Here is a 12,911-nt window from a genome sequence, read left to right on the forward strand (position 1 = left end):
AGTTTGTGACAGAGTGCTAATGTTACTGGTAGAGTTGTGAGACAAACATTAGAAAATGAAGCATCAAGTTTGATGAATTGATCTCTGTCTGTTATTGATTAAATGTCTTTTACGATCTCAACCTGTAAAAGTTAAGTATGGACACACGAAGGACCGGATTATGTTCCTTTATAAGCCATTACATTTAAGACAATGAGATGGTGGCCATACAATGTTTTTTTATTTTTTTTAAAGGCAGTAAAAACACATTTATTCTGAGTTACAGTGAGAAGGTGTCATCGTGTTCCTCATAATAAAGAGTACTAGACACTGGACATAAACACATTAATTTACAGCGATCTATATAAAACTCCTGAGTGTGTGACTTCTTATATATATATATATATATATATATATATATATATATATATATATATATATATATATATTTCATACTTTGATTCATTTCTTATATGTTGTGATTGAAGTTGCAAATGGAGCATTATGTGTTGCTACAGCCACAGATCTACCAGTCCTGCTGCAGCTTGTTTCCCTAATGTGATGTTCGGCAGGTTCAGGGTTAAACCCCGACCCTGTCTGGCACAATGATGAAACTGAGCGTGAGAGCCCTCCGACTCACAACGTGTAGCTTATAAGCAGCTGAGAATATGATAAAAGCATGTAGAAACGCAGGAAGTGGTTCAAATCCTATTTTTTTCTGGGGAAGGACCCCAAGACCCCCCAGCTTTAATGTAGCCACCGAATCTCAGTCCAGCTAAACAGAAGAGTTGGCAGCCCCGTCTCTCTCTGTGGACAGACCTCAGACCTGCAGCTGGACGAAACATGAACTCTGACCAGTTCAGCAGAGACAGGAACACGAGTCCATGAATCAGATCTGGATCAACACAGAACAGCAGGAAACATCAGCTGATAGAAAGACATTCAGAAAGAAACGCGGTCTCCTGAACGCACCACTTCCTGCCAGTCCTGCGGGGGACAGGTGGACTCAGACACTGAAGGGGGTCGAAAATATGACACCAAAACAAAAACCATCACACACACAGCTGTGAAATAAACACACAGACTTCAGGTCAGCGCTTCACTTTTTCATCATCATACGTTTACACAGACCGGTTCAACCAGTTACACCAGATTCATTTTAAGGCACATTTAAGGTGATTCGTTCGCTTATCAACAAAATAATAATAATGAAGGTTTTTGGTCTGCAGAGAAACAAACAAACCTGTCGACAACTAATAGAGATTTCACACACACACACTCTCTGATGGGCTGTTTATCTGGATCAATAATGAGACGAACACCTGCAGCAGAGCCAAGCGTCCCATGTTAAAGTCTTTGGTACCAACAGGTAAGGACACCTGCAGATTCAATCAATCAAATAGATTTTTGGACTCGTTATATTTTGGCTGAAAGCTGATCAGGATGCAGTTTTTAAATTAATCACAGAATCTAATTATTTTATAAAAATTAACTTTGGGAAACATTAATCATCAATCACAACCTGATTATCAAGACCTTTAAAAGTGGACTTCACACACACACACACACGCATCCTTGTACTTCTATCTTTGTGAGGACCGTGATTGACATGATGCTCTCCGTAGCCCCTCACCTTTCAAACCAAGTCCGAACCTTCAAACAGCCCTTTGAAGTTGTGAGGACCGGCCAACATGTCCTCACTCTGCAGGTAAAAACGTGTCAGTCCTCACTATGTAGCAAGTACAAGCACACACACACACACACTCACAGTCAGGGTTGGGTGTTTAGATCTGGTTCTGAAGTGAAACTGGTTCCGGTTCTTTCTGATATTCATTATTTAACATAAACTAATCAAACATGTCCAGTAAGTGGACCTTGAGTTTCAGATTATTTCCATTCTTACGTCAATGATTCTGATCAGAATCAGAATCAATAAACAAAACCAGGATATAACGATCTCAACTCAAGGTCCACTTACTAGCTTTTCTCTGAGCTTTAAACTGCATCTCACGGTCTTCATCAGCAGACGGAGTTAGCTCAGTTGTCATGGAGATATCAAGGAGACCATCGTAACAGAGCTCTGTTCAGACCTGAACCTGAACCATTCCCTGAAGAAGGCCGAGATTTATGGTCGAAATCTCTGGAAAAAAGCTAGTAAGAGGACCATGAGTTAAGATTATTTAGTGAACTTTCACGCAAATATTTTGGTTTCTTTTCTTTCTTGAAAAATTGGGTTGAGAAACAGGATTCATTTAGAACCAGATCAACAGACCCAGGATCTGGATCAGACCAGACCTAAGCTGTTCATTACCCATAACCCCCCGCCAGTAAAGCCACGTGACCCAGCAGCACTGATTGTCGCTGATTTTCAAAATAAAAGGCTCGTGCAGGACGTGTCGCGGCAGCAGCGTCTGACTGACAGACGGAGGCAGCTGATTGGTTACAGTCAGCGTCCAATCAGAGTCCTCGAGGCCCCGCGGAGAAAACAAACACACAAGCTCTCAGTCAGTCAGTCTGTACAAAAATAAAACGAATCCAAGAAACAGCAGAAACAGCTGATGTTTGAGTCCAGCACGTCTGATCCCACCGGAACCAGAACTTTAAAGATTCAAGTGTCAAAGGCACATTTGGTTTTTACTGCATCAGTCCAGCTCGCATCCTCCCGTCAGCTGACCTCCGCCGCTCGTCGTCACGGTTTCCCCACGTCCACTGTGATCTTGGTGAACAGGTCGAACTTGTCTGTTTTCACCACTCTGTAGGACAGAGACTTGATCCCGTCTTTGTACATCGTCTCTCTGGTGTGAGCGATCCGGTCGAACCTGCCAGCAACGCAAAGAACAAACAGGTGGAACCTTTTCTCGTTCAGCAGGTGAAGCACTCAGCTACACATCACACACTGGATGATTTTATCTGCAGACCGGAACAGACCCGGTCCAGACCGGAACAGACCCGGTCCAGACAGGAACAGACCCGGTCCAGACCGGAACAGACCCGGTCCAGACCGGAACAGACCCGGTCCAGACTGATCACACTGTATGTGTTTGCTTTGCGGTGACGAATCAGTGACGCGATGCGAGTCTTTACCTCTGAGGGTTCGGATCGTTCTGTTTGTCTCTCTCGTGTCGGATCATCCGACACTTTCCCGTCTCGCCGCTCGGCCTGGAGATGGACATCCCTTTAGACGCCAGCCTGAAAACACAACACGTCAGTTTTTACTCCGATGACCTGAAGCCACTTTACAAACACACAACAACACTGAGGTCAAAGGTCGAAGCACGGAGACCAACAGAAGATCAAACCACCATGTGGGATTAACACACACACACACACACACACACACACACACACACAGGAAGATGAACCTGGTCGTCTACAGATGCATTCTGGGTAAACTGACACATCTGCTGGAAAGTAAGAAGGAAAGAAATCAGACCTCATCGTGTGTAAACATCTGAAACTTTCTTTCCAGAATCTGTTTGACTTCATGAACCAAGATACCAATAATATTATAACTAATCAGTAACATTTTTAATAATCTATTAGTTATTTCGGGCATTTTTGCTAAAAATATGACTTTGTTTGTTTCACTGAATCTCTGTTAGCTTCTGCTGCAGCTGATCCTCCTGGAGCCCATTAAACCTCAAGACCATCAAACCAAAACACGAGTAATAATTATAATAATAAGTTTAACATTTCAGTACATTTCAGTACCACCCTGAGTCATCCTGTCTCCCAGCATGCATCACTCTCCTCATTCATCACACACACAAAAACAGCTGATCCGAGTTCACTGCAGAGACACTTTCTGACGTTTGACGTCTGTTAAGTCTTTCGGTGCCGTGTGAAACCTTGCAGTCTGCACTGAGGGCCCAGAGCCTGCAGGGGAGCAGCAGGTAGCTCGTCAATAATTTACACTGTCAACAAACACCTGAGATCACCTGTGGACACACGGATCAGCTGACACACACTGATGGAGTCAAAGGAGGAGGAGAAAACATAAACACTGACAGGTAAAGACAGAGAAACACTCTGCTTGTTTGGAAATGATAATACAATACTACACTGTACAATACTGTACAATACTGTATCGTACTGTACAATACTGTATCGTACTGTACAATACTGTACAATACTGTATCGTACTGTACAATACTGTATCGTACTGTACAATACTGCATCGTACTGTACAATACTGTATCGTACTGTACAATACTGTATCGTACTGTACAATACTGCATCGTACTGTACAATACTGTACAATACTGTACAATACTGTATCGTACTGTACAATACTGCATCGTACTGTACAATACTGTACAATACTGTACAATACTGTATCGTACTGTACAATACTGTATCGTACTGTACAATACTGCATCGTACTGTACAATACTGTATCGTACTGTACAATACTGTACAATACTGTACAATACTGTATCGTACTGTATCGTACTGTACAATACTGTATCGTACTGTATCGTACTGTATCGTACTGTACAATACTGTACAATACTGTATCGTATCGTACTGTTCAATACTGTATCGTACTGTATCATACTGTATCGTACTGTACAATACTGTACAATACTGTATCGTACTGTACAATACTGCATCGTACTGTACAATACTGCATCGTACTGTACAATACTGTACTGTATCGTACTGTACAATACTGTATCATACTGTATCGTACTGTATCGTATTGTACTGTAAGTATAATACTATATAGTACAACAGAAAGTACTCGTGAAAGAAGAAATCAGTTGTTGAATGTTTGAGGTTCATTAATTATAGAGCTGACGGAGTCTCATTAGGCAGGAGGCTCGTTATGTTAAGGTGGAGGAGACCCGTTCATAATTTAAGATGGTGTAGAGTTTCAGATTTAGACAAACTGTTGCAGATAGAAGAGGTGAGGGAAGGAAACTGAGGTGCTGGTATACTACCTGTTTGTAATAAAAGGTGTGTAGATGTTCAGTACCTGTTGTAGATGTCGTCGTCCTCTCCTCCCCAGCCCCAGTAGTTGTTGGGGAAGCCGTTGATCTTCAGGTACTGTTCTTTACTCATCGAGGAAACGCCGCCAAAGTACTGATTATAAGGTAACCTGCAGGACAGAGACGGCGGACATGGAGACACTTATCACACTTTTTACTACAACAGAAAAACAAAGTGTACAAGAAATGTAATATTAATCAGCAGAGAGCCAAAGCACCCAAACCGCAGCAGCTCTGTTTATCTGACTGAGATAAAGTACCAACACGGAAACACATTCAAATAAAGAGAAGTCAGGATCACGATATGATCTTTCAGTACAAAGAAGTCTTTATAAGAGAAAGAGACAACAAAGAAATAACAGCAGCAAAGGCTGTAAATAGCACGTTAGCTCTCAAAGACATATTTCTTATCACGACGTCTGAGAGGAAGTTCTGGACCAAGACCACCCTGCTGCAGATCTGTCCTCCCAGACTACACCGAATATATGCATGTGCCCAACTTTATAGGCTTATCTTTTCATTTAACGAGCTCAATCATCTGAAGCCAGAAGTCAAAGGGAAAGAAAGAAGAGAAAAAGAAAGAATAAGCAGAAGAAAGAGTTTCATGATAATCCCTCCAATAGTTGTTGAGAAACATCAGCCCAACGTCACCATCCACAGAGACACGTAGCTAACACGGCTAACGCGGCTAACACGGCTAACACGTCCTGTCAGCACGTCTACACACCAAGGTTTTGTAATGGAGCTCGATGGAGAAAATGGTTTCTGGTTTCTGGGCTGCAGATTCTTTAGCTGCAGTACTGCAGTTGTCCACCGGGACGACCTGAGAGCAGTGCTGAATCAGGTCTGTACCATGTGACCTGCAGCCAGACTCACATTTAAACAACAGGAAGTCATGAGACAAGCTTCAACTTACTTAAACTATCAGATGCTGAGAGGAAAACCTGCTGCAGTGTGTGTGTGTGTCTACAGGAAACAGGAAGTGAGGAGCCTGGCAGAAGGTGGCGTTTCAGAGCAGATCTCTTCCTCTGTGAAGTCACTGTCAGCACATCCTGATAACACACACTCTGTCCCCTCATGACAGGAAGTGAACTTGAACACACCCAAAGCCGATGTGTCGTCATCGTCATCGTCCCCGTCTGTGCAGCTGGACTCACTTTATTCAGTGCTGCATGTTAACCTGCAGCTCCGGCCGCAGTAACAACACAGCACTTTGAATGACTCAGCAGTTTCCATTACAGCACACAGCTCGGTGAGGAGGCTGAAGCTCGGCTGGGAGCGTTGTTGGTTCAGTACACGTGTCATCACAGACGCTGCAAACCTTCAGTTTGTATAAAATGCTGCAAATAAACTTTTACAACAGCGAGCATCTCTCCTCCTCCTGCCTCGTTCTTCTCCTTTAAATTCTCAACAAAAGACTGTTTAGATCATATTTAAGAGAGGGCCGACAGGGGGCCGACAGAGGGCCGACAGAGAGGGCTGACAGGGGGCCGACAGGGGGCCGACAGGGGGCCGACAGAGGGCCGACAGAGGCCGACGAGGCCGACACGGGGCCCGACAGAGGGCCGACAGAGGGCCGACACGAGGCCGACACGGGGCCGACAGAGGGGCCGACAGAGGGCCGACAGGGGGCCGACACAGAGGGCCGACAGAGGGCCGACAGAGAGGGCCGACAGGGGGCCGACACGAGGCCGACACGGGGCCGACAGAGGGCCGACAGAGGGCCGACAGGGGGCCGACAGGGGCCGACACGAGGCCGACACAGGGGCCGACAGGGGCCGACAGAGGGCCGACAGGGGCCGACACGAGGCCGACAGGGGGCGACCACGAGGCCGACACGGGGCCGACAGAGGGCCGACAGAGGGCCCGACAGAGGGCCGACAGAGAGAGGCGACGACAGGGGGCGACACGGGGCCGACAGGGGGGCGACAGGGGGCCGACAGGGGGCGACAGAGGGCCGACAGAGGGGCCGACAGGGGGCGACACGAGGCCGACCGCGGGGCCGACAGGGGGCCGACAGGGGGCCGACAGGGGGCCGACACGAGGCCGACAGGGGCCGACAGAGGGCCGACAGAGGGCCGACAGGGGCGACAGGGGCCGACGCGAGGCCGACAGAGGGCGACAGAGAGGCCGACACGAGAGGCCGACAGAGGGCCGACAGAGGGCCGACACGAGGACGACACGGGGCCGACACGGGGCCGACAGAGGGCCGACAGAGGGCCGACAGGGGGCCGACAGAGGGCCGACAGAGGGCCGACAGAGAGGGCCGACAGGGGCCGACACGAGGCCGACACGGGGCCGACAGAGGGCCGACAGGGGGCCGACAGGGGGCCGACACGAGGCCGACAGAGGGCCGACAGAGGGCCGACAGGGGGCCGACAGGGGGCCGACAGAGAGGGCCGACAGGGGGCCGACAGGGGGCCGACAGGGGGCCGACAGAGAGGGCCGACAGGGGGCCGACACGAGGCCGACAGGGGGCCGACAGGGGGCCGACATGAGGCCGACACGGGGCCGACAGAGGGCCGACAGTGGGCCGACAGGGGGCCGACAGGGGGCCGACAGGGGGCCGACAGAGGGCCGACAGAGGGCCGACACGAGGCCGACACGGGGGGCCACACGGGGCCGACAGAGGGCCGACAGAGGGCCGACAGGGGCCGACAGAGGGCCGACAGAGGGCCGACAGAGAGAGGCCGACAGGGGCCGACACAGGGGCCGACAGAGGGCCGACAGGGGCCGACAGGGGCCGACACGAGGCCGACACAGAGGGCCGACAGGGGCCGACAGGGGGCCCACAGAGGGCCGACAGGGGCGACAGAGAGGGCCGACAGGGGCCGACAGAGGGCCGACAGAGAGGGCCGACAGGGGCCGACAGAGGGCCGACACAGAGAGGGCCGACAGGGGCCGACAGAGGGCCCGACAGAGGGCCCGACAGAGAGGGCCGACAGGGGGCCGACAGAGAGGGCCGACAGGGGGCGACACGAGGCGACACGGGGCCGACAGAGGGCCGACAGAGGGCCGACAGGGGCCGACAGGGGCCGACACACGAGGCCGACCACGGGGCCGACAGAGGGCCGACAGAGGGCCGACAGAGGCCCGACAGAGGGCCGACACACGGGGCCGACAGAGGGCCGACAGGGGCCGACAGAGGGCCGACAGAGAGGCCGACACACGGGGCGACACGGGGCCGACAGAGGGCCCGACAGAGGGGCGACACACGAGGCCGACACGGGGCCGCCACGGGGCGACAGAGGGGCGACACAGAGGGGCGACAGGGGCCGACAGAGGGCCGACAGAGGGCCGACAGAGAGGGGCCGACAGGGGGCCGACACGGGGCCGACAGAGAGGGCGACAGGGGGCGACAGGGGCCGACACGAGGCCGACAGGGGCCGACGACAGGGGGCGACAGAGGGGCGACAGGGGCCGACAGAGAGGGGCGACAGGGGGCCGACACGAGGCCGACAGAGGGCCGACAGAGGGCCGACAGAGAGGGCGACAGGGGCGACAGAGAGGGCGACAGAGGGCCGACAGAGAGGGCCGACAGGGGGCCGACAGAGAGGGCCGACAGGGGCCGACACGAGGCCGACACGGGGGCCGACAGAGGGCCGACAGAGGGGCCGACAGGGGCCGACAGGGGGCCGACACGAGGCCGACACGAGGCCGACACAGGGGCCGACAGAGGGCGACACAGAGGGCCGACAGAGGGCCGACAGAGGGCCGACACGGGGCCGACAGAGGGCCGACACGGGGCCGACACGGGGCCGACACGGGGCCGACACGGGGCCGACAGAGGGCCGACAGGGGCCGACACACAGGGCCGACAGGGGGCCGACAGGGGGCCGACAGAGGGCCGACACAGAGGGCCGACAGAGGGTCGACAGAGGGCCGACAGGGGGCCGACACAGAGGGCCGACACAGAGGGGCCGACAGACGGCCGACACACAGGGCCGACAGAGGGCCGACACAGAGGGCCGACAGAGGGCCGACACAGAGGGCCGACACAGAGGGCCGACAGGGGGCCGACAGGGGGCCGACACACAGGGCCGACAGAGGGCCGACAGGGGCCGACACACAGGGCCGACAGGGGGCGCCGACACAGGGGGCCGACACACAGGGCCGACAGAGGGTCGACAGAGGGCCGACAGAGGGCCGACACAGAGGGCCGACAGACGGCCGACACACAGGGCCGACAGAGGGTCGACAGAGGGCCGACAGAGGGCCGACACAGAGGGCCGACAGAGGGCCGACAGGGGGCCGACACGGGGCCGACAGAGGGCCGACAGGGGCCGACACACAGGGCCGACAGGGGGCCGACACGGGGCCGACAGAGGGCCGACACACAGGGCCGACAGAGGGCCGACACAGAGGGCCGACACAGAGGGCCGACAGACGGCCGACACAGAGGGCCGACAGAGGGGGCCGACAGAGGGCCGACAGAGGGCCGACAGAGGGCCGACAGACGGCCGACACAGAGGGCCGACAGAGGGGGCCGACAGAGGGCCGACAGAGGGCCGACACAGAGGGCCGACAGAGGGCCGACAGACGGCCGACAGACGGCCGACACACAGGCCGGCCGACACAGAGGGCCGACAGAGGGCCGACACAGAGGGCCGACAGAGGGCCGACACAGGGCCGGCCGACACAGAGGGCCGACACAGAGGGCCGACACAGAGGGCCGACACAGGGCCGGCCGACACAGAGGGCCGACACAGAGGGCCGACACAGAGGGCCGACACAGTTGAATCAACTTGTCTCTATAATGTAAAACTGAACGTTATAACTTCGTGAAGAGGCAGATGGCTGATGAGTATTAACACCAATAATGTCATGCTATTAAACAAAACACAGGTGACCAACTCTGAGAGCTGTTCCTGAACGCATCCTGTGTAGACACGTTGCAACAGGTCACTCGTTATCTGAAGAACATCTACAGAGACTACTGACCAATCAGATCCCTGGAAAAACTGAGTCATCATTCCTACAGGATCCTGACAGGGACAAAAGAGTGACAAATAATAAAGATCAATATTTGTAGAATCAGTTTGCTGTTCCAGGTTTTAAAACAGATTCTAACATGACTCTGAACACATGACGATGATTAAAGCTGTTTAAATAAAGTTTCTTTGATTCAGGATTCCTGACAGAATCACACGAGGAGACTCTGTGAAGATGATTAATAATAAAAACTAAACCCTCTGTTGTCTTTATTAGAAAAATAATCCACACTGTTAATTATTAATGACACATTTGAGTCAGAGACATCCGGCAGAAACTACTTTTCTTCCTCTGTTTATCTGCATCACATATTCAGAACCGTTTGTTCATCATCAATAATCCCTCTTTACTAAAGACATCGCTGGGTCACTGATCTGAGAGACTCGGTTCTCTGGGCTTCCTGTCCTCGCCGAGTTCAACAGGTAGCAAAAGGGACCTTTGGGGATCAATAAAATATAACCAGGGATTTGGGTCTTTAATTAATACCTGGGGGGGCATCACTCTGTAAAAGAATCATTTAACTATAAAGTAACAGCATCATCTATGACAAAGATCCAGACGCCGGCGTGCTGTCTCACCTGAAGCCGAACTTGTCCATGGACACAGACAGGTGTCGAGGCTGACTGAAACACTTGTAGGTGTTGCGGTCGTCCATGGGGATCAGGTCCACGTCGCTGAAGACGAAACACTCGTAGTCGTACTCCTTCAGAGCCTCCATGTAGCCCACGTTCAGCAGCTTCGCTCGGTTAAAGATCTCATCTCCGTCCTGATGCGCACACACACACACACACACACACACGTTAAACACACACACACGTTAAACACACGCACACACACACGTTAAACACACACACACACACACACACACACACACGTTAAACACACACACACACACGTTAAACACACACACACGTTAACACACACACACACACATTAAACACACACACACACACACGTTAACACACACAAACGTTAAACACACGCACACACACACACGTTAAACACACGCACACACACACACACACACGTTAAACACACACACACGTTAAACACACACACACGTTAAACACACACACACACACACGTTAAACACACACACACACACACACACACACACGTTAAACACACACACACACACACACACGTTAAACACACACACACACACACACACACACACACGTTAAACACACACACACACACACACACACACACACGTTAAACACACACACACACACATTAAACACACACACACACACATTAAACACACACACACACACGTTAAACACACACACACACACACACACACACACACACACACACACACACACACACGTTAAACACACGCACACGTTAAACACACGCACACGTTAAACACACACACACACACACACGTTAAACACACACACACACACACACACACACACGTTAAACACACACACACACACACACACGTTAAACACACACACACACACACACACACACACACGTTAAACACACACACACACACACGTTAAACACACACACACGTTAAACACACACACACACACATTAAACACACACACACACACATTAAAACACACACACACACACGTTAAACACACACAAACGTTAAACACACGCACACACACACACGTTAAACACACACACACACACACACGTTAAAACACACACACGTTAAACACACACACACGTTAAAACACACACACACACACACACACACACACACACACACGTTAAACACACACACACACACACGTTACACACACACACACACACACACACACACACACACACACACACACACACACACACACACACACACAACACACACACACGTTAAACACACACACACACACGTTAAACACACACACACACACACGTTAAACACACACACACACACGTTAAACACACACACACACACACACACACACGTTAAAACACACACACACACACACACGTTAAACACACACATACACACGCACACATATATATATATATATATATATATATATTATACACACATACATATATATATACACAGTATATTATATATATATATATATATATATATATATATATATATATATATATATATATATATATATATATATATATATATATATATATATATATATATATATATATATATATATATTATATAATATATATATATATATATATATGAGCTGCATATATAGAACAACATTGGTACATGTAGGAATAAGTTAATTGTATGACATCAACAGTAAGAAAATAGTTTTTGTTTAAACAGAACAACTGCAGTTCATCAACACAACGTACAGTGTTATCAATATTATTGATACAACAGTAGTAAGCGGAATACTCATAAATCATGTAAGTGACCCTTTAGCAGTCTTTGCAGCTCTTTATTAAGACCAATAATGAAGTTCAAACAAAGAAACACAAAACACAGTGTGCGGTTAACTCTTAAAGCCTTAAAGATGACTAATGTTTAACTGAAGGCATACAACACGTATGCAGAAAGAGAAATATATTATCTTTAAAACAGACAGAAGAAGCTGAACATTCAGTGGATAAATAAACTGCACCACAGCGACGCTTCGAGCACGACTGCTCTTCATCAGACCGTCGCTGCAGCGTGCGAGCTGTTCATCTATCTTTGGGCTCAGCACCTGCCCTGCTCTGGTTTAGATGTGCGTGCAGATTCTAACTTGTATAAAAACAAATTGATACGGTAATGAGACGCAGCAAGAGGATTATTAGTCCTGATAATCAAGACAATAATCTGCAGATTAATCAATATTGAAAATAATTGTTAGTTGCAGCTCTACATCGCTGGTTTGACTCTGCATTAAAACACAGAATAACTTTAAAAAGTGTTATAGTGGTTGAGTTTGTTTCTAACAGATGATCCTCCCTGAACAGGAAGTGACCTTCGGTTACTTTATTCTGGACAGCAGAGACCAA

The 12,911-nt window shown here is 50.1% G+C and overlaps 1 protein-coding gene across 1 annotated transcript in view; it reads right to left on the reverse strand.

Annotated features, from left to right (window-relative positions):
- Positions 1-1,070: 1,070 nt before the first annotated feature.
- b4galt1l (DP-Gal:betaGlcNAc beta 1,4- galactosyltransferase, polypeptide 1, like) overlaps positions 1,071-12,911 on the reverse strand; it is a 28,489-nt gene continuing 16,648 nt past the window's right edge. The window contains exons 3-6 of the mRNA XM_044205728.1: positions 10,541-10,728; positions 4,958-5,080; positions 3,064-3,168; positions 1,071-2,798 (exon numbers count right to left, since the gene is read on the reverse strand). Of these exons, the coding sequence (XP_044061663.1) occupies positions 2,669-2,798; positions 3,064-3,168; positions 4,958-5,080; positions 10,541-10,728 (546 nt within the window). The 3' untranslated portion in view covers positions 1,071-2,668. The remainder of the gene's footprint in view (positions 2,799-3,063; positions 3,169-4,957; positions 5,081-10,540; positions 10,729-12,911) is intronic.

Source organism: Siniperca chuatsi, linkage group LG8, assembly GCF_020085105.1.
Source record: "Siniperca chuatsi isolate FFG_IHB_CAS linkage group LG8, ASM2008510v1, whole genome shotgun sequence".
Classification (NCBI taxonomy): domain Eukaryota; kingdom Metazoa; phylum Chordata; class Actinopteri; order Centrarchiformes; family Sinipercidae; genus Siniperca; species Siniperca chuatsi.